Source organism: Osmia bicornis, chromosome 6 (genome assembly GCF_907164935.1).
Source record: "Osmia bicornis bicornis chromosome 6, iOsmBic2.1, whole genome shotgun sequence".
Lineage (NCBI taxonomy): Eukaryota > Metazoa > Arthropoda > Insecta > Hymenoptera > Megachilidae > Osmia > Osmia bicornis.
In genome coordinates this window covers 6,256,181-6,279,339 of record NC_060221.1, presented here as the reverse complement: position 1 = coordinate 6,279,339, position 23,159 = coordinate 6,256,181, and the positions used below count along the sequence as shown (strand labels likewise).

The following is a 23,159-nucleotide window of genomic DNA, read 5'->3' as shown; positions in this document are numbered from 1 at the left end:
CATCGAACAAGTCTCCACAGTCGTTCTGCCTATTTATAGACGATAGAGCAGTCACTGTTGCTTCATAAAGAAAGGTGCAATCGATTTTCTCCATATTCAAACCTATCTCTTTGTCGATGTCCCTAAACCATCGATCAATTTCTCCAAAGCGGATACTAGTTGTACGGATTGAAAAGAATCCCTGAAAATCGCTGTAAAAGCCGGTAGAGAAGCTCTAAATCATATCCGTGACAAGAGAAGGTAAATTTCGGTTGTGATGCAATTATCAGGGAGGAAGAGTTTCGCAGCGGGCAACAGATTCCTCGCGTTCCGTTCGCTAAGTTCTCCAATTTGTCTCGCGAGCCACGCTTCCCACGCGCTTCAGGAGTCGTTTAGTCAGCCTTACAACGCTCGTGGTCGCGCGATTTATCACGTGTCCCTCTCACTGTCTCCGTCGCATTGTTTCCAACGATTCGAGCCGTTATCGATAATCCTTTCGTCGCATTCGTTACGTCTAGAATCAACGGTTTCGCCACGTCACGCTCGTGCCATTCCATCATGGTCTCGTATACTAGTCTCGAACCTAATTAAGTGACAACGAGCCGTTTAAAGAGCTTGTAAACACGAGACACACCGAGCCGAAGGTTTATCCGCTTGCACCCCCTCATTAAGGGAGTGCCGCATCCTCGCCATAAATCCAACTGGCATTGGGTTCGCCTAATTAAGGGCGCATGTGGACAACACCTTGGCCCAGTGTCTCTCGCGGGCTAAACTGGTCGGTTCTACCATCTTGATGGATAACAGAGCTTCCGCCATGTGTCCTACAATATAGGAGGATCTCTCGAAGTTGTCGAGGATCGTGCAGGTCGTGAAGAGGTATGGTTGGGTGTCGTTGGGCGATGCGCACCCTGGGTTCAAGGCTAACCGTGGGTAGGAGACAGATCGTCGCGGATAAGAGCAGCAAGAGAGGTATAACGAGCACACCAGAGGTCCGTCCTTTCCTTCTCATCCTCCTTCTATCATCTCCTTATGCTCGTTCTCTCTCGTAGCCTGGTCTCCGGTTCGCTTCAGTTTCTTTTTCTCCCTTTTCACGTTCGCTCTTCGCTTCCTCCCTTTTCCATCAGATGCGTCATCTTCGAACAAGCGAGAGCCAGGCTCTGGCTGGCGAGAGTGGGACGATGATTTACGGTCTCGAGCCTCTTTCCAGCTCCTCTATCCGCGTCGAGGTCGAGAGCAGGACCTTCCCTTCGTCGTCCTACCTGGCCGATCTTTCGAGCTGGTTTCACCGTAGTATATACGAGCCCGAGGTGCACGCCTGCTCGCTCGGTTGTCTGCTTGTCTGCCTGCTTGCCTGCTGGTCGCTCGTGAAAAGTAAACAGCAGACCGTGGCAACGACTTGCCATGGTGTTCCGGCGCGTCATCGTTGCACCGCCTCCCTTGGCCGCTGGCTAAACGATAGAGATAGAAGAGTGGTGAAGAGGAACGACCAGGTAAAACGGCTGTATGCAAGCTTTCTATCGAGACCAGGGACGCACTCGTTGCTCGCTCCTTCGAATACTCTTGTATGTCACCGTGGCACTTTTAGCTCTTTCTACTTTGTGTTTAGCAGTTTCAGGAAAAGGGTTGGAGATTCTTGTGGTATTTTGTTAGGTAGGATATATTGTTTCAATGTTCGGATTTCTAACAATTCTAGATTTACAGATTTTTTAAGTATTATTTAACCCTTTGGTTAGGTGAAAGCTGTCGGTGTCGAATATGGACGCAGATGTTACTATGTTACTAATTATACCATATGTTATCAGATTATAATGATGTGATAATACGATGGGAAAAAAATAAGTGTTATTGACTTAATTCTTATTTCGTAGATACAGAACGTTTACACCTAGAGTACTTAGCAGTGAAAGGGTTAATCTGATGGATAGATAGTATCTTACTTTGTATTGTTCATAGCAACGGTATCGTGGGGCAACGGTTATTACTTTATTGTGAAATCTAAATTGCAAATTTTTCCGATTAAAATCACAAATATATGGATCGTCAAAATATTAATTTTCCCATGAATCCTCGTGAAGCGACCGTGCGGTTTCGCAAGACGGGTCGAAGTAACCGTAGCAAGATTGGCCGATGATAAGTCGATGGTTGCGGCCCTGTTAAACACCGGCACGGCAAAACGGCGCTCGATAACGTCGATAGCGCACGAGTTACGAGCGTGTGTACACCGGGTCGTTTGGTGCATCCGCCCCGAAGGAAGGAGTCACGGCCTCGGTTGCCACGTCGAAGAGGAAACGTCGAACAACGGACACGCATCGGCGTCGTTTCCGCGACGGTAGCAGCAGCAGCAGCGACGGATCCAATTAACGGGGCCCAGCGAATCCATAATTCACTGCTAATTAATTAGCGTACGCACGAGTACGGCCAGATGGAAGGGGGTTAGGAGAGATCGAGAGTTGGTATACGGGTGAGTGGAAGCTAGCTAGCGTTGAACAAAGGAGAGAAAGAGAGAAGGCGTGACAGGGCCGTGTAATCCTTTTCTGGCCGCGTTTACTCATGCCCGACGAGACGAGCGAGCTGTAAACTCGCCAGCTAGGACAAAAGCGGCTACGAACCGCTTCTGTCCTCGTGGCACACCGCTGCCATTAACCCCTGGATTATTGTTCGCGGTGCAAAATGCCAGTACTAGTCGGTTGCTTGGCCACCGACGCGTTTCACAGGCAAAGATCAAAATGTCACTTGCGCTGGAGACACAATTGTCCAGATAAATGTTAGACATTCCATGGCTTCAACATTCTTACGACCGGTATTACGCGTTTTCAACGTCATCTTATCCTTAATAATTAGGGTTTTTAATTCCAAAATGATTCCTTATTACTACCTTACACAGATTTGTTATTATTTCTTACATATGTTACCGGCAATGTATGAAAAGCAGGCATTGTATAGAATGCCCGGCGTTTTGGGGCAAAGTATGAAATGTCAGAATTATTTTTCCTGGGCACTGTAAGGATTTTATAAAAATTAGTAAAAATTTTTAATTGAAAATTTCAATTTAGGGTAAAATAATTATTGTTTATATCACCCCCGACCCCGTTGTACTATCCAACCTGAGACACCCTGTATTTTAGCATGCAATGGGTCTATTTGAATTCCTATGAAAAATTGATAAAATAGGATTCGATTAGAACGGATATTCCCGGATAGATCCCTCCACAAATTATTTCAATTCATCATTCGCTGAGCTGTCTCGCTTGTCCATCTCACGCCATCCTCCTTCTCCTCCACCTCATCGCCGTCCATGCAGCACGCATTAAATCTCAGGGCTAGTATTTCGCGATTAACAAGAGTAGAAAGGAAAGAAGGCGCACGGTGTCGCGTGATCAGGATGCAGACAGGCAGTAATCGCACACCGGAACACGCAACCGGTATTTTCGGCGGGAACCGTGTGCCTAACCCTTCTAACGAGAGCCGCAGAAAACGGGCCAACGCGAGAGGTGTCAACTTTAAAGTGGATCCCAATACCGACCACTTCCTTCGCGTACTGGACTCCTCTCGGGTTTCACCTTCGCGCTCGACTCGCTCGAACGTGCAGGGAAAAGGGTGAAGGGTATACCACGGGAAAGAAGAAGCCGTTTGCTAAAAGGAACTCTCACCGTGGCCAGAACCCGTCGCTGGTTAGTATCCCTGGACCCAGTAATACGAATACGTGTTTGTTTTCTCGCGTCGTGAATACCGCGCATCACACGTTGTCGTATCCTGTTTCCGAGTCGACGTGGAAACACGCGTTGAAAGGGTTGGCTCGAGGCAGCGACGATTTGATGGGTTGAATTTCAAGGAATCGATGAGACTGAAGCTTGAAGACGACCTGGCTGTTTAGTTATTTAGAGCTGTTTAATTGGCGTTTCAGGTTGATGACCGGTTGAATCAGACTCGGTCGAGTCGATATCTTCAGACCGTGGTCCAAAATTTGGTTCTTGTATCAATGGTCTTATTGCTTGAGAGATATATCGTACACGAAAATTAATTATTAGAAATCAAATTTTAAATGTATTAAGATTCATTTAAGAAATACTTATGGCGATTACAAATATGAATTATGACAGTAAGTACAGTGAAATAAAATGTGAAGTGAGTAGGCTGGCGTCTTCATCCACTTACTGCGGTCTGACAAGATTTCGAGGCTGGCGTCTTCCTCTACTTACAGTAGTAGTGTGATAACATCTAATGACATAAAAGTGCCATAAATTAATACTTACTCTACGTTCATTTGAAGCTTGAAGTTTGATGACCAAATAAATGTCAACTAAATTAGATTGACGTTGCCCTTAGGAAATACCTACTTCATTAATTGTATCAGCACGTCTTACTCTATATTTTGATTATAAAAGTAAGAAACGAACTTATTTATCATGTTTGTACTAAAAGTATGAAATCCAGAAATTAGCCCTATTGGTCAATGCGTTGAGTATCCAAGTTTACCCGGTTTCATTTCATACACAAGCATTTCATTATGCTTCCAGGAAACTACTTCAGTCTGTAGGAAATTCGTCAGATTAACGTAATATACACGTGTGTCTGAGTGTTGCCCGTCTGTTTCGTATAACACAGCCTCGCGAACTACTCTCTCATTTTCCCGTAAAACCAAAATTACCAAACTTTTCTCTGCCTCGAACAGTCTCGACGCGGTGCTAAACTTTTACGATGCTCGTCGCTCGTTTTTCCGGTATTGCAACCGGAACACCTCGACGATTTTACACTCGCCGCGAGTGTTATCGTGAAAAATAACCTGCGCTCTAGCGAGGTCCGAGCATTTCTAAGATTGCTTTACGTGCGGCTCTACTCGTTTCCGGCTACGGAAACTTCTATTCTAACAAGTTTATTAAGCCTTTCGCGGAGAGAAAGAGAACAGCTACGTGTATTTTTCGCCTTCGGTACCATTAGACCAATCGAATTTGGACTTCGAAACTTTTTCCTCGGTGTTCAGGGTCTTCTTCGTACCATGTCGCCTTACAAGTTCAAAAAGAATCTGTCCGGAAGGTCGGCGACGCACGGTACTTAGACTCTGTTTTGACTTGAAGTGATCACTCACCCCTTTTTCTTTCATTTAATAGAATCATTCTCGACTGCAGAGATCTTTTCCAAACGATTCTTACTGTTTATTTTATATTTTCCAAGCCTGACCGGTGTTGTCGATCCATGGTCGACACTAATAACTCTATATATCTTGTTCCGGGACAGGCAGCGATGGCGTACGCTCCTTTTTCGAACGAGTGACACGCGCTGCGCGATTACGCGGTCGCGACCAATGGACCGGTCAATAAAAACCGTGTACAGGTATTCCTGATACTCGCCCACGTCGCACCGTCTACTAAGCTGAAATACGAGCTTGCTCTGTTCGACAGGGAACAGAGTCGTAGCCACCGTGAAATTGTTTCGCGAAGTTGTCTTTCCATTCGAGTCATATTGTTTTGGGGAATTGAATCTTATTCGTAGGGAACTGAAAGAATTTGAATTTCTGCAATATTTGCTTTATTTTAAACGCTGATTGTTTCAAAATCACTACTATTTTGAATTCTTTTTAACTTCATTACGAATAACAGAGCAAACAGAATACATAGTATATTTTAACTCATCAATTCTATTAAACCACTTCTAAAAAGGGGGTAAATTTTCATACACACCATCGAAATTCACACGTGATTAAGTTTCAACCTCGCTGGCAACATGCCTCTAAATTTCCAAACGGGGTACGGTTAGTATTCCCATGTTTCGATTGCCATTTTAATCGCAATCCGCGATGCATCGCGTCGATTAATGAATAGAGTACGTTCATGGAACAGAAGTCGACCGGAAACATGATGTACCATGATCGATACATATTCGATTGCATCGATTCGGTTCGTTTCTTTCGCAATATCGTGCAAATTACAGGGCTCGCCATCGCTGGAAACACGGTCCATTAATCACGGTTTTCCATTCGCCATGAAAATGGACATCGAACCGAAATGGACATCTGTAAGAATCTCTGACGCGATTCGTTTCGATACTGCGGTTTATTTCATTCGAGCCGAGTGTCGTGTTTCGAAATGGCTTTAATTTGAATTTACGAGCCACTTCTCGTGTCGCGATGCACCACCCAGTAGTGGCGTTAATTAATACCAGGACATCCGGTTATTAACACGCGGATCATGAATTGTGTTTACACGAATCGCGTTAATGATCGGTTAAATAGCGGCCGCGTGTCGCGACACGGTTTTGCGAAATGTTTTATGGGACCACCGGCTGAACGTAGCGGAATATTTCGTCGGTGGTGCTCGACGAGTATTTTGGGAATTTGCACATTGTGTTGCCTTCCTGTTGGAGATATTTGAATGTGATTCGCCATGGATTATGAATAGAGTAATATGAAAATGGATCAATTTATCAAGGATTCTTGTACCGTGCTTCCCTAGAAACACATGACTTTGAATTATTAAATATCCCTGTACTATGCTTCTCTAAAGAGACCAAGGATCCTTGCTTCAGACTATGCTTCCCTACGGAGATCATGGTTCCTCTCACTATACTTCCCTAGAAATTCCAAGAGCTAGAAATACTAAGCTTTCCCAAAAATTACCAGGAATCCTCATACTATCCTACCCTAAACCTCGCCACCAAGGATCCATCCGGTAGGTCGGCGACGCAAGGACTCAGTTCGTTATACAGCATAAAGCAATCAGATAAATAACTGTTCTATTGCAATCGTATAATTTCGCCAGATGCGAGGGAATCCTCGTAAAGATCAACTTCCATGGAGAATTGGACGTGAAGGGAGGATGGATCGATCGATCGACGCGACGAAAGAAACGCTATGACAATTTTTCATCGTACAACGCACCGCGTGTCCACCGAGCGAAGCGAAACTCGCGTTTCTTTCGCGACCAATCGACGTATATCTTCGTCGAACGTAAAATGTTCCTTCGACAGCGAACATATTTTACCTGTCCCCTTTCGTTCGGTTACGACGAGTCAGTGCTTCTCATTCGTTCGACGATAATTTTAATTAATTAATTCGATACACCAGTCTTTCCTTATTTTCAAACGAGTGGTTATATTAATCTTTGGAGAATTTTCGGGTACTTTGAATTCCATCCAGAAGGAAACGGGGGAAGAGGAATTCTGTTTGAGACTGCTTACTTGCGTGCGGTGGCCACTTTGAAGGGATAATTTATTATTGTCGTTATTTTTAATATAGAAAGCGTGAAACCCAACCGCGAAACGTGATAGTGAGGTGGAGGTATAGAGTTTCAAAGTGGAGACCTGTCTGTTAACTTCCTTTACTCTCGATATATTTTTAACGCTTCGTTATTAAAAATTTTCTGTGAGATGACTTTTTTTCATACAGTCTTGGATAGTTTCATTATCATTAATAAAAAGAAATTTCCAAAGTTTAAAGTTACCTTGCTGCTTTGAATAATTACGATATAAGATTGGTATAATAAAAATTTGTAAATTAAGATAATAGCAGGATCAAAGTGTTCTCCGGTGAAGGAATTTGAATAAAATATCGCGATATGCAAATATTGTGATTAAAAGTAAAATATCGAAGGATGCTAGATTTTTTTCTTAATTCAATATCTCAAGGCTTTATAAATTCCAGAAATTCAATATAGCGGCGAATATGCATGTGATTATCATATCAATGACTTCAAAATTTCATTTAATTTTGTAAAAGAGAATAATATTTCATATAACTTTTAAGAAATTTTCCTAAAACTGAATACCACTTCCAAAATCTCTGTACAAAAAACCACCCCTTTCATAGTATCGATTACTTTACCATCTAAAAATGCATCAACCCTTTGTTCCTCTCTGAAGACGTTTACTCTACGCGAAGAGAGGGTTGGTTCAGGATGCAGTTTTCAAATTCTGATCGCGGTTAACATTTTTATCGGCCACCCTCCGGTCGAGAAAAATATCTCCGCTCGTATATTTTTCGAGAGGTTGCCGGGGTCCGTGGCGTTGGTTCGAGTCGAAACGACCCCGTTGAAGAAACAGGAAAAAGAGCAAAGACAAAAGCGAGAACGAAGGAAGGAACGGCAAGAAACACGAAAAAGAGGAGCCAGGGAGAAGAAAGACGAGCCGGGCAAGCGCGAAATAAAACGAGCGTCATTCTGTCGCCGGATACGCGGCAGCTTCTCCACGCTCGCAAATATTTCCCCTATCGAGAAAGGAGCAACCTTGCGACAGACCTCCCGCGGTAACAGGATTGTAATTTATGCAAAAATCTTGTAGAAGGATCGAGCGGGGGTGCGAATAGAATTTATTCGCCGCCAAATTTGTTTCTTCTTTTTTTCGATGAATTCTTTGAATTAAACTTCGAACTTTATGTATTCAAAACAGACTGACAGGCGGTATATTCCATTAGGTAAATTTGGAAAAATCTGAGGCTTAATCCTTTGAAGTTGAATTGTTCTCAATCGCGCGCTCTCTACTGTGAAACCTACAATTTCTTTTTATTTTAATTAAAGTGTTTTTTTTTTCATATAGAAAAAAAATATCCAACAGCTAAAATCGTTTATCTTGCCACGTGTTTGGCATAGACTGACTCACGTCCAGAATGGTAAAAGTATTATGTCAGGCATATCCCGCCTTATGAGCGCAAAGGGTTAAAGGGTTAAGCTACTTAAAATAAAGCTATCTGATTTTTAATTATCACCTGTAAATTTCGACTGCCTTCTATTTGCATAGTCGTCTGTAAATAGTATCAAGTCGCGAACGACCATAGTTACCCTTAGTAGCGAAAGGGTTGAAATCGTTCCCTTCACTTTTGCTATCATTCCACTTCTTTATTTCCTCTTATCCTTTACATTTACCCTTTAAATATTCTTCAGGACTTCTTCGAAACTCGTCGGTCACTCATGGTAAACCGTACCCACCCTTTCTCCCTGTTTGAATTCTTTTTTCATCCCAAATCTCATACTCGCAGTATCTTTTCGCAGTTTCGCCGATCCATCATTTGACGACACGACTCGCAACGGGATACCGATTTGAAATTCCGCCTTAAGATTTCCGTCGCGATCGAAGGGGAGAATGAGCCGAGGAAACGAATCGCGCGTGTTTCGTCTATAATTAACGCCGCTGCCACCGATCAGACTTCTCGGAAGGAATTCATTTCGCTGTTTATGGAGGCCCATGTTCTTCGCCATCCGCCTTCTTTATTCATTCGCGATGAATTATACGATTCTTTCATGCAGAGTCTGGCCTTTTTGCCATTCTTGGATACGAGCGATTTCGGGGAACGGGAGATCGATGAATCGGAATGGTGATCGGTGATTGGCGATGCAAAGAAATGAACGGATATGGGTTCCAATAGAAAGTAACTCTTGAGATATAAGGAATCGATATTATACTTTGAATTCTCTTTTTCAACTATTATAAATTCTGGGAATTGGAAATGAAAAGGACGGGAACTTGAAAGAGGGATAGGGAGTGTCATCGTCATTTTCTCTGAGGAAATTTACTAAAATTATTATACTGTAATTATTGCAAAAATTATCCGCGTGCCATTCAGCTGGCTCTCTCGTACAATTAGTGGTACATGTACCACTAATTAATAACCGCTGATATAGTGTATAAAATTAAATTTAAATTGTGATTCGAAGCTTAATAAATGAGAGTTGTTAGCGTTTTCAAGGTGGTTAATTGTGTTTCAAGCGAGAGCTTTTTATTTTTGCCAAATTTTGGAGGGCTGAAGTGGAGAGAATGGCGGTGGAACGTGTTGCAGGGCAAAAGTGGCACATTTCCTGGCTAGAGGCTGTAGACGGCAACAGGTGTCTAAAGTTTTGCTCGTTTTGTCGAATATTGTTCGAAATAAAGGACCGTGGTACGTTTAGATAGCAGAATGTTTATTAAGCAAGTGAATAGAGACGACGCTTTAGCACAACAGGTCATGTTGATTTTTATCTTTTACTTTCATTCTGCTTAGCAGAGTGTACAAGATTTTTAAAGTTCCTGTTGCTTCTTGAGTACTATACTTATTCGTTCTCAGTGAAACTTTACTATTCTTTATTTTATAAGATTTTCTTAGTAGCTTTCATCTTTGGAAGTGAAAGAGCTAATCAAGCATACGAGGTTCAATCATCGTCAGCCGAATGATTGGTACCTTTCGAACCAGACATAAATCTTTAAATATGAACAGATTACAGTTATCCATCATTTTCATTACTCATCAGATTTTTTTTATTCCAAAATGAACCTACATACCAATAGATACAAATGTCCTCAATTTTTATTTTAAAGTGTGTATTGTCATACCTTTTATTAAAGAATTTAAACTTTTACCAAATTAATGATAAAAGAAATAGAAAAAAATTTAATTACATAACTCATGGTTCTTAACTTTAAATCTGTAATGAACTTCTTCAAAAATAATAATTCAGTCAATCAAATTTCAAGCTGAAGTTAAATAAAAATCTGAGGTTCATTTATCATGGTAATTATTTCATGAATTGACATAAGTAGGGGGTGAATAACCCGATTTACAGAAACATATCCATATCGTTGAAGCAAGCGTGGAATCAGCGATAAAGGAGCTTTTCAATTTCCTCGGTTAACACCTTAGGTCCTCGTTTCATGCTCGATAATCATACCACGCGAAGCAATAACCCGTCGAAGCTCCATTAGAGTTGCAAAAGGGGTCCTCGAATCGGACAGCGTCGCGAATGGATTAACAAGTTTGTTTCATCCCGAGCTGATAGGCTCGTTGCATCTTCGGTTATTAACATTCCGCTCGTTTCGAAGGTACAATGAAAGGAGACGAGTCCTCGGCGGAGAAGGTTGCAAGCGATTTCGTTGTCCCCTTACCGGATTCATGATTAATACGCCTGTGACGTGCGCGATTTGATATAAAACCCGACACCGTGGCCCGTCAGTTTTGCCAACTAACGAGCGAGCAGCGAGGCTGGCGCGTACCTTATCCATACCTCGCCATAAATCTCGTCGACCGCTTTGATTTATGCATCTTTTCGGCCCCGTCGTTTCTTCCTTCTCGCTTCTCCGCTTCGTCAGAGGCGCCTCCGGGCGAAACTGCCTTTACCTTTGACCGACCAGATTAAAAATCTCGGCGTCGCGCGTGTTCGCTCCCCGTGTACGCTCGAAACGCTTCAACTCTTCTCCTCGGCGACTTTTCGCGAGCTTCCACGACGCCGCGCCATGGAGATGCTCGTTCGCCGTGTGAGTTATGATCACCTGGCGTCGACAAATTGGCCGCGATCAGCGAGCTCCTTCTCGTCCCATCGTCAGACCTTTCTGCCAGAGAAAACGCACTCTCTAACGAGATAAGCTTCTAGAAGCGAGATGAATTCTTAACTCTTCCTGGCGTTCCACAGAAGCGGAACGCGACTGAGCATAATTTCTAGGGGTGCCCGGGTACTCGAAAAATCGAGTCGGGAATCTTTTTTTCAGTTTCAAATGATCTTTAGGTATTTGAACAAATTTTAGAGTTCCCTTCTATCCAACGCACCCCTAATAATTTTTGATTCTCGCAGGACGAATATCAATTTTCTTAAAATTTAGAAATTAAAGTAATACAATTTTCACGTTATTAAGAGATTTACTTTAAAAATTGCTTCACACGTTTTTATACATGTCCTTTATGAAAGATGTTGAATGATCTTTCGTTCGCTTGGAGCGGAATTTACTTTTGATTTTTCCGTTTGTTATACGGAGTGACGTGTTATTTTGACAGGGTGACTGTTCCGCTGCGTCATGCTTTTCGAATCGAAAGCATGCTCGGTGTGAGAAGAAGGAGAAGGTGATTGTTATTTCATGTTGGTTCGCGATGTTCCATTTCACTGGTCAGTGATTTGTTGTAATGGTTTGGTTATTTCATAATTCTATCGGATTTTGATTGTACAATCGAGCACAGTGTATTGGTAATACAATTACGTTACAGGGCAGATTTAATCAAGGTAGCATTAATAGTTCAATTTCAATATGAATTGTATGGAAGAATGGTATACATGTAGAATATTAATAATATAATTGCGATGCATAATTAATTCCACTCGTGATAACGTTAAGAAATTAGAATATTGAATTTGTAGATCACTGATATTGAATATTGGCAATGCAGTTAATGCGGCTGAAGAATTCCGATCGGAGCGATATCCGATATGATTTATTGCCTCTGTAGCTGGCTTTATTCAGAACGAGATGCTAATGAAGTATCAAGGATAACGTGAACCACCTCGGTCTATGCATACGTAATGATTTACGGGTGTAAAAGTGTTCATCAGCAGAACACATTGTTCTTCTAGTAATAATAGCCGAACGTTTCCATGATTTCCATATGAAATTGTTGGTGTTACTCTCATCTTGATCTGCATTGTTTGAACGGAAACAGGTAGTATGCATCAAGAATAGAAACTCATATTTAACGTCATGTAACGTTTCATTTAATCGTGGGATGCATTGATAAGAAGAAATTTATTCACAGTGAGAATAATTCGATTAATTGAAACAATATGAATTCGAATCATTCAATTATTTTTATTATTTTGAAAGATAAAATCTATCTGTACAAGGATGATCATTTATGTGGCCATTATAAATGCGAGGTTTGAGCAAAAACTTGGCAGCTCGAGTGAGATAAAAACTTCTGGCAGACGATCGATTCTTCTTCTTGCTTAACATTCTTTTGGCACTTGTTATCCTCTTAACATTTTATGATCTAATCCCGTTTATGCGATGTTTCAACGACTCACATCTTTACGCCAATTTTCCTTCCCATGTTTTTTATATTTTGTATTTTCAGATCAATGCTAAAATCGAAAGCTAAATATTAAATACAGTAAAATCTTTAATTATTGAACAGCGAATAATATGAAATAAAAAATTCAATTCAAAATTGGGCTCTCTCCATGGTCCGAGGGTTAATAGAGCAAATAGCAAGCATAGTTTTGCTTGGAAGCTATTTCAATTATCATATCTTGTATATTAAATTTCGAAGGGTATTTTAGGGTTAATATCATCGTTCCAAAGCAGATCGCTTCGACTTGCCAAAGAATTCTCTATTTTCAACACCTATCCCCCAGCATGATCTTCAACAATCCTCAACATACAAATCTACTACATAAATCATCCAAAAGCTTCAATCAATCAGTCAGAAAAGCATAAGTCTTCTTGAAGACAATTTCTGCAGACGAGACATCCAGTTCGCGTAGGCAGACAAGAAAGAAAGGAAAAAAGGGAGAGAACTGGAGGATTTACATACGAGAAGAGTAAATCATAACCCAAACAACAGAGGCAGAGCAGCGTATTCCTGGCAAGGGCGAGGTCTTTGAAACTGATTCATTACCCTGAAACGATCCAGCATCCTCTTCACCATGAATCCCCTGGTACCTCCAAAGTATACCGCGAAAATGTTCCTTAATGGGAAATTATAGCGCAAAATGCGCGAAGGGAAAGCGTATCTCCGTGGTCTGTTCGCATTCCTGTCAGTGGTAGTCACGTAGAAGGAAGCATAGTAGATCGTTCCGTGGTGAGGTAGGAATAATAAGCGTGTTCCCTCGAACGATCGAGCTGCATCGCGTTTTCGAGCGTGATAATTTCTCGATCGTGGGCCTCGCGTCAATAAGCGGCGCACGTTGTTGTACGGCGATTAACGATCGATCGGTTGGGTCGCGCGTGACCGTGTTCCGGTATAAGGCACGTGAGATTCGTTTGGCCGGATGAATTACGATGACTCGGCCACGTGGCGATTAATAATCGAAAAGGCGTCCGCTCCTTCCTCCTTGTTTCACCTCCTGAGATGCACGCGTGTGTAAAACGTTGTTTAAGACGTCGTTCGGACACCGTGGGAGTCCACCTTCAAGCCAGTCGTTTAATTCAATCGATTTTCATGTTTGTTCAACGGACGCTTTTTTTTTTCACTTCTAATACATTGAAAAATTAATTTTTCGCGGTGTGTCTCATCGTCAGATAATGGATCATTAGAGAAACTAATTTGTTTTGGAGCAAAAATAGCATGTGTATAAGGTAAAGAAATTAAAATTTCAATTTAAAATTTTATATTGATGAGAAGAGAAAAAAGAAATTTAAAATTATAAACTATCATATGACCAAATAATCAATTATATTATTAATTAAATGTATTTGGAAAAGGTTTTACCAAACACATAATCACTTATAGTAATGAAAAGTGTAACCATTTGATTAATGAAACTAGTTTTCTTTTAACACAATATTTCGATGTTACATTGTAACGAAATGCGCATACATATACATAATTCTCATCGTGAGTGCAACTCGCGCTTGTCACATTAGTTCCAGTTAATTTGCACGAGTGTATCTCGATATAGAGCAACGGGTTTCAGCTCGAACAGTGTGCTGTGGTAGAAATACCATTTCGCCAGACTCTACTTGTTTAATATGTACGAGTGTGTGGGTTTCCATGTGGGTTGCTAGTACTTACAAGGAGATATTCGTTAAAATATAACAATTAGCATAACAATTTGCAATTTTAATTAGAAAATCAACTAAAATTTACAATTGGCGAAGTATGAAAATTTTAAATGACTCGCACGAATCGCCTGGATGATCGATCGAGAAATTCGAGACGCAAGGGGCGTCGACGTCGTCACCGTGCCTCTGGCGAGGGGGTGGTTGTCGACACGGAAGAAAAATTGTGGACCCATTAGTCGCGTGTCGATTAACCATGCCGAAGGTGCACGTTCGCAGACGCGCTCGTAAATCCAAGAGGGTGTCCATCGTGGGCGTGGGGACCGATCGAATGAGTCACGTGTTTCCAAATACCAGGGAGAACTGACAGGGTTGGCGGAGTGTAGTTACCCTGCTCGATGAATCCTGAGAGCGACGTCGATGCATCGCAGGAGACCGATTAAAATCCAGCATTCAGACATCGCCAGCCGTCGGCCATGAATATCGAATTCTTGTTCCGGCCGGTTGACCTTTCCTCGCGATGCGAATGTGGGAACCACGGGAAAGAATGTTTCTTTAAACACCTTTTCTGTTCATTAAAACCCTGAACCTTTGGATAACGATCGCTCTGTTTGAGTATGTCCCATATATTTGCTTAACTTTATTAGACTTTTAAATTCTTTTAGTTCAGTCATTGTAGCTGATTCCAAATAGCTAATTATCAAATAAGGGTCTGTAGATTTCCTCCAATTACTGAATAATTAAACGAAAACAATAGAAAAACATTATTTTAAATAATATTACTATCGTACAAGTAAGGTAAAATAGCAAACAAAAAGCTTGAAATTTTAAAATTAACTATTCCTATTTTTAATAATTAGAGCTTCAATACGTCCCTCAACAAATGTCCATTTTCACTGCGGCATTCAACTTGTTAACGTATTCTACTTCTACATAAAAAGTCTCGTTTGCATGTACTCGACCTTCGGAATACACCAGTTGATCATTCACAAAAGATTAAAGGTCTTCGATCTTAGAGGTCTGAATACAGTTCACGATCAACCTTGCTGAATGCCATTGTCTCGTGAAGCGAGCAACGTTGGGGATATTTTCTGCACCCTAAGGCGCCCTCTATTAGCCACTCAGCCGGAAGCGATGCGGATGAAAATACAAAAAAGCGTCGCATCTCCGTTGACTAGACATCCGCGATTCGGCTCAATCCTTCCGTCTGGTGCTGGGTCTACGTCCGTTTTCCTGATCCTTTCCTTGCACGCGTCAATCTCCGCTCGTGCCGCGAAGCCACACACGTAGCTGGCTCGTTGAATCGGGGATGCTGCACGGTGCCGGGTTCCTCGGCTCTTTATAAATAGCCAGCGAGCGCGTGTCGGGGTGCTAGCAGTTAACAAACGGTAAAACTAACACCGCCTCCTACAATAACATTTCGCTCCGGTCACGTGTTTTCCGCGGCCCGACTATTATAAGATCCACGACTGTCGTCCCGTCTCATCTCCTCCCCACTGCCTTCTCGTTGCTTCTCGTATTCGCTCAAGTCGCTTCTGTCCGTTGCGAGACCAACCCTTTCCATCGATCTTGGCACCGTTTCCCGGAGTTAACTTGCACCCAACTATCAGACCTAACTCGTGCGATATCATCGAACGCGTAGATTTCTACCCTCCGGCGTTCACGAGGGATCTCCAAACGAGGATCTAACCTCTTTGAACACGTTGATTTATGCGCCGGCCGACCAACTCCCGCACCCTTTGTTCGTTAAGGTCGCAGACAACCTTTCGGCGGCCCCTTAACGATCGAACGAGCGAATCGAGATTCGGTCGGCGGGTGGTTATGCAAATACGCGGCTGGTTAGATCGTTTCGAGCGGGTGCCCGTTATATAATGCTAGTTCTGGCTGGCCGTTGTCTTTTTTCCGGCGAGAAACGTCTCGTTGGGCTTAATTAGGACCACCGTAAAGGCCCGCTGAGATTGGACACGTTTTTGTCCGACCCGGCGTACGGAGGAGTAACTATATTTAGGGGGAAAGGGAAGGACCGATGATGCGGCGAGATGGATGACAAGTTGGGGAGAGATTTTACTTCTCGTCGGACGATTTTATTGCGGTGGTTGTTTTTTTACGGGATTTCAGGGTGGATTTTGATTCAATCCTAAACGATTATTTCTTGAGTAAGAATCACGTCAGAGGTTTTGTGACTACTTTTGTATTCGAGGAGAAATAACAACAATTACCGTTACTTGAAGCATTTTCTATTTGACCAGCAAAGTGGATACACGTATCGAGGAGAAACGTGCTAAAACGTGCATCAACATGAAAGTAATTCACAGGATATTAAAGTAAGAGGTGTGTTTTTTAGGAACATTATTCAAAAATCCTTGCGAACTCGTTTTAGCCTTCCTGTTAACTAAGCGAAGCTGTGTTCGTTTATTTTCTTCCATTTTTATCAGTGAAGAGTAGAGATCCTTACAACTAATGATCATACATGCTGGGGTATATACAGATAAGAATATGAAAAGTGTGATTTTTATTTATAGAACAATACAACGAAATATGTTTTATTTATTGTTCCAGGCCGGAGTGATGCGAGCCACGCAGGAGTAAATCAAGGAACCTTTACGATGGGACTCGTTCGACGGACGAAGTTGCTTCCAAGCCGAACGATGGCGTCCCTATTACCGCTGTTGCTGCTCGCAGCGTTACCGAACGCTCGATTAGAATCAGCAATCAGTCCAGTGAGTAACGTGGGCTCTGTATCGAGCGGTTCACCGTCGTCCTCTTCGTCCTCCTCCTCTTCGTCGATGGTGGGTGTCGTGTCTAGCAGTGGCACGGGTTCCGGCAGCATGGTAGGATCTGGCAACAGCGTGGTTGGGGGTGGCAGCAGCAGCGGTGGACACTCGTCTCTAAGCGGTGGAGCGGCTAATGGAAACGGCAGATGCGAGGAGATCACTATTCCGATGTGTCGCGGAATCGGATATAACCTGACAGCCATGCCAAACGAATTGAATCACGATACCCAGGAAGAGGCTGGCATGGAAGTGCATCAGTTCTGGCCTTTGGTAGAAATCAAATGTTCACCGGACCTAAAGTTCTTCCTCTGTTCGATGTACACACCGATATGTCTGCCCGAGTATACCAAGCCTCTTCCAGCGTGCCGAAGCGTTTGCGAGAGAGCGCGAGCTGGTTGCGCGCCACTGATGCAACAGTACGGATTCTCTTGGCCAGAAAGGATGGCATGCGAGAGATTGCCCGCCCATGGTGACCCAGAAAATTTGTGCATGGAGCAAGACAATCGTACTACGACCACCGGTTACGGGTCTGGTAACGGGGGTGCTGCGAGCAGCGCTCCCTTACCAGCGGCAGCACCGCCACGTCCAACTAGGCCGTCGAAGACGACCCAACCACCGCGGTGCAAGCCAGGCAAGAATCAAAAAAACTGCCAGCATCCCCCGGGGGAAAGGGCGAGGGACTGCACGTGCCGGTGCAGGGCACCCCTCGTACCCCTGGGGGCGGGGGGCACGGTAATTCCGGGTCCGATAAGCGGCAGCAGCACCGGCAACATAGGCAACGGGGCTGGACTGGCAGGCATGGCCGTAAGTGGGGCCATACCGGCTCCACCGATAAGCATCGCTCGGAACATCATACAGGACATTGCAGGAGTACCGAATTGCGCGCTACCCTGCCACGGGGCGTTTCTCACCCCCGAAGAGCGAGGATTCGCAGCCGTGTGGCTGGCTCTGTGGAGCGGCCTGTGCGCCGCAAGCACGCTCGTGACCGTCACCACATTCCTGATCGACACCCAGCGCTTCAAGTATCCTGAGAGACCGATAGTCTTCCTCTCGGCCTGTTACTTCGTCGTCTCGGTCGGTTACCTGTCGAGAAGCGTGTTCGGCCACGAGGAAATCGCCTGCGACGGGCCAGCGTTGAAGTCAGGGGCGCAAGGACCTGGAGCATGCGTCACAGTGTTTCTCATGATCTACTTCTTCGGCATGGCGTCCTCGGTGTGGTGGGTGATACTCGCGTTCACGTGGTTCCTGGCAGCGGGTCTGAAGTGGGGCAACGAAGCCATCGCCTCGTATTCCCAGTACTTCCACCTGGCAGCTTGGCTAGCGCCAACGATACAGACAGTTTTAGCCTACGTGGCCGGGGGAGTAGCCGGGGATCCGGTGGCGGGAGTCTGCACGGTAGCTCCCGAAGGAGTACGCTCGTTCATTCTGGTACCACTGTTCGTGTATCTTCTATTGGGAACGAGTTTCCTTCTGGCGGGATTCGTCAGTCTGTTCAGAATTCGATCGGTCATCAAGCGACAACCGGGAGCGAAAGCGGACAAACTGGAGAAGCTAATGATACGAATCGGCGTGTTCAGCGTGCTGTACACACTGCCGGCCGGAGTAGTGTTGGCATGTCACATGTACGAGACAGCGCTAAGAAACGAGTGGCTCGCCTCGCTGGCCTGCCCGTGCGGCCCGAGGGCCAGACCTCTCTACTCCGTCCTAATGCTCAAGTACTTCATGGCGCTCGCGGTAGGTATCACGTCAGGCGTGTGGATCTGGAGCGGCAAAACCGTCGACTCGTGGAAACGTCTATGGAGGCGCTTGTTCGGAGGCGGGAGCGGAGGAGGAGGTCACGGAGGCGGTGGAGGCGGTATGGTAGCAGGCGTGACAGGAGTCAGCGGAGGCATCGGCAGTACCAGTATCAAGGGCGTCGTAGGACGTGTCGGAGTGCCGTATCCACCGGCACCGGGACCGGGAAGCGCGTTACTTCCGCCTGGCAGCGTGGCCAGCGCGTCGCAACACCATCTTCATCATCACGTTCTCAAACAACCACCCCTTTCGCACGTATGACGTCACCAGTCGGCGGGAGGCGACATGAACACCGCTGGCTGCGATCAGCAGCAACAGCAACAGCAGTCGGTGCAACAGGAGAGGCCTTCCGCCCTTAGCAACTACGGGCCCATTTAGCCCTTCGCCTCGGCCTCGCGGAGGCACACGCCTCATACGGCGCCGCACACGGCGCCCCATACGCCCCACTCCGCGGCCACTATATACTCGAGGAGGTCGCTGGCGTCGACAACGGGCCCTCTCACGCCAGCACACGGACTCGCACCCTCGTACACCCAGGCCACCGAAGTATGAATCGATTTTCCATTACAACCTCGTCTCCGTAGCGATGCTGAAACGGTAATAAACGGGTCGAGGGAACGATGATAAGGTTCTCGGTACCTCCGTCGATCAACTCGCGACGGTGCTTCTCGATTACCCGATATACGTATTAGCCCGTACGTGTCTTTTCCGTGGATCTCGAGTCGCTGTCTTAGCTGATTTTTTTAACGGAATCATCGACGATGTAAGAGTGTACGTTCTTTTACGATAATTCAGATTTTCGACGCCATAACGTATGGACCCTCGATACACCGACGTCAGAGGGCGACAGTTAGAAAATGGCACTCGAGACCATCCGGTTAGTGAGATTGTGATGTTCGCGCGTGGATTTTAAGATAGTGTCGACGAATGAATGGTATGCGCGAATGCGAAACGCGTGACAGTTCAATTTTTATTCGTATCTATCTGTACTTTTTTCTTACTTATATTATACCGTAGCGGAGCTCGTACAGTCCGCATGTCCGTCTAACGTGTATCGTCTCGTCTATTTATCTAATCTAGCCATTAAACTGAATATAGGTGTAAAACACGATTTTTCTAGATATCGTACGCGGCTACGGCGGTGGTCCGGCATTCCAGACGCGCGTTTTTTGTAATTTTGATATTTTAGTCACTAGTCGAAAGGTCGATAGGAGCTAGAGCATACAATCGACGACGAGCAGCCGACCGATCGTCTCGACATGGTTCACGGACAATGAAAGTACTCGTAGCCGAATACAGGTTCACCGCCATCGATCGTGCGATGGTACGACGAGCAACTGTTGTATAGCGCAGACGTTTTTAGCTGATCAGCAGCAGAGAGAAGGCGGAATAACTAAGCGAGGTAAACTGTAAATATCATTTTTAGATGTTAGGTAAAAGCGCTGTAAATAAACAGAATAAGGAATACGGTCATCAGAAACGATTTATAATCGATCGGCACACGAGATGCTCGAAGGTGTACAGATGCAAGCATGCGCGATCGCGACGAACACGCGTTCCTTCTTCTCCTTTTTATTCAAATCTCTCTGTCCGTGGAGCTTTTAAGTCTTTCGAAGAGGATCGATCGTCTCGCAAGAGACACTCACGGTACAAAAGTTACAGATTCAATTGGTTAAGCAACTCTCGGTTGAGAATCGATAGAACTCTCGGGGTCGAATGGGTATTGATTAACCTGGCGGCTGCCGGGGTGAAATTTTCTTCATCAAATCAAGAACTATCAGAGGTTTCAATGAAGGAAACACAAAAATTCATGGAAAATTACTTGATTTAATTTCATCTGGCATCCACCGGGTTAACAAAGATAGAAACATCTGAGGAAGAAAGTGCCGCTAGTCTTGCCACGGACGAAGGAACGCGCCGATCGAAGCGTATTCGCGTCCGGAAAGAGCGTGATATATATATACATACGTTATGTACACATAAAAGTTAAACGAACCGCGTAAATTTTACGCGTCGAACACCATTTTTTACCGCCGAACGAATTCTCCCAACCCCCGAAATCCTTCACCGTTTTATATATATATTTACTCGTACGTACGCGTCCTCGAACGTAGCAGACAGAAATGAAAAAGAAAAACAGAAAAGAAGGGTACAGAAACAATACGACCCCAAAACAACACCTGTTTCATGTACTTGGTATATGGTGTACAGGTCTCTGAGGCCCAAGCCATTCGTAACCTACGCACACGCATAACATCCTTACACTCACACGACACAATCGTATGCATACGCGCACGTGGTAGAGGAAAGACAAAAGGATTCTGTGTACCCCGAGTAAATCGTAGGTAAAAAGAAAAAGAAATGGAAGAAAGGGAAATTGTGTACATGGTTCAAGTGTGTCTATGCCACGTGATAGACAGGTAGCTGTTGACACAGCTCGAAATCGGATACACGCATAAACGAATGGATCGTTAAGCACGTAAATATATATATAAATATATTACAGATACATATAAATATAAATAAATATATATATATGTTCGTGGAAGCGTGCGCGGGACCTCGAGACGAGGACGCGTTCGCTTCTCCGACGCGATGTCGATATCTCACAATTTTTATAATCGCTGAAGAAGAAAAAATAAAAGAAAACGGGGAGGATAAGAACTATACGAAGGAAGGTTTCTTATCACGACCACTCTCGGGACGTCTGGTGGTTGAGGTCGCGTGCGAAGCCCCCGATGGATTCCTTCGACGAGGCCTCGAAACACGCGGCAAACGAGATATGTACACTTTTGCCGCTGTTTCTTCGTCTGATGGTTTCCTTCTTTTTATTAGTTTTCGTTTTACCTGTCGTTGAAAATTTCGACGGCTCACGCGATCGTTCCGCGAGATGTCTCGCGAGAGGCGCAGGTGATGAGAACGCGGGAAGGAAACGAGAAAGCAAGAATGGAACAAAAGGACTGAAAAACGATAACTGCCTCAAGCAACTTAAACAAAAAGAAAAGAAAAAAAAAAGAGTAAAACAGAAAAGAACACGAGCCGTATCGCATCTCGGACGGTCACCCCCTGCCAAACGAAACGTACACGTGTAATGTTGTAAAGTAGTGAGAGTAAAGAAACCTTTTAGTGTCACATATCACGCCAAGCTGTTACGAGCGGAAACGGACAATGTCGCGTTCGCGGACGACGAGTGATGATGATAGCGGATAGCGGAGAGGAAAAAAAAAATGGCGGGAAGTAAGGAGATTGTAGGCGGCGCTGCTATCGCGACGGCAGGTATGATTGATAGGGACTTATATGAACGAACGCGACTTTAGAGAAAGGAGAGGGAGGGAGTTTATAACGAGTATCTGTAATCCACTTTTTGTCACGATGATTGTCAATAAAATTGAAGATAATGTGTGTAACGAGTGTGTCCCGGAATTTTCATTCACGATGATCGAACTCTGGTATGTTCTTCTTTCTGTTTCTTGTTTCGTATTTTTTTGTTTCATAGAAGAAAAAAAATGCTTCAGTGATAAGGGAACACTTATCGAGGGCAAGGTCTAGAATAGTCTCCCTCTGTTTTTCTTTTGTGCGTTTTCCTCGTTTCTTAGCTTTTACGTTCTTTCCCCCCATGATAACACCATTCTGTCTGGGTCCGATTTTTATGCTCGCCGCCATCTTTGTACAACTTTACGTTGCCATAGTAGTTAATCGAGTATCCGACGACCATATCGTTATACATATATGCATATACTGAAATCAAAATTGTATACGATTTTTAATATACTTTATTATTATTTAAGTTCCTTGCGTTTATTGCTTGCCACCTCAGCGTCTTCCTCGATCCTCGCAATAGTTACTGTTTCTTGGGCCATCCTAGGGACCTTTTTATTAAATCTTCCAAATATTTCAATCTAGAAGGGAATAGATTATAAATTAAAGTATATTTCAAATATTTTTGTAGTGATAAAATTTGAGGCAGAAAGGGTAGTAACATTTTTTTCTTCGGTGCTTAAGTGGAAGTGCAGGAAATATTTAGATTGCTCTTCTAGATAATACTTGAGCCATCATTGTTTAAAGCACAAACTATCTTAGGTAAATATTTCTCTTATTAGATCGTGGATGAATATAAACAGGGGTCCTGGAGACGAGCACTTCAGTTTGTATAAAACAAAAAAAGGTCCCTTC

At 44.0% G+C, this 23,159-nt stretch overlaps 1 protein-coding gene across 3 annotated transcripts in view; it reads left to right on the top strand.

Moving 5' to 3' along the window:
* Positions 1-22,773, top strand: part of LOC114876847 (frizzled-2-like) — a 97,026-nt gene extending 74,253 nt beyond the window's left edge. For all 3 annotated transcript variants that reach the window (XM_029188717.2, XM_029188716.2, XM_029188715.2), the window contains exon 2: positions 16,978-22,773. In XM_029188717.2, the coding sequence (XP_029044550.1) occupies positions 17,025-19,247 (2,223 nt within the window). In that variant the 5' untranslated portion in view covers positions 16,978-17,024 and the 3' untranslated portion in view covers positions 19,248-22,773. The remainder of the gene's footprint in view (positions 1-16,977) is intronic.
* Positions 22,774-23,159: the final 386 nt, after the last annotated feature.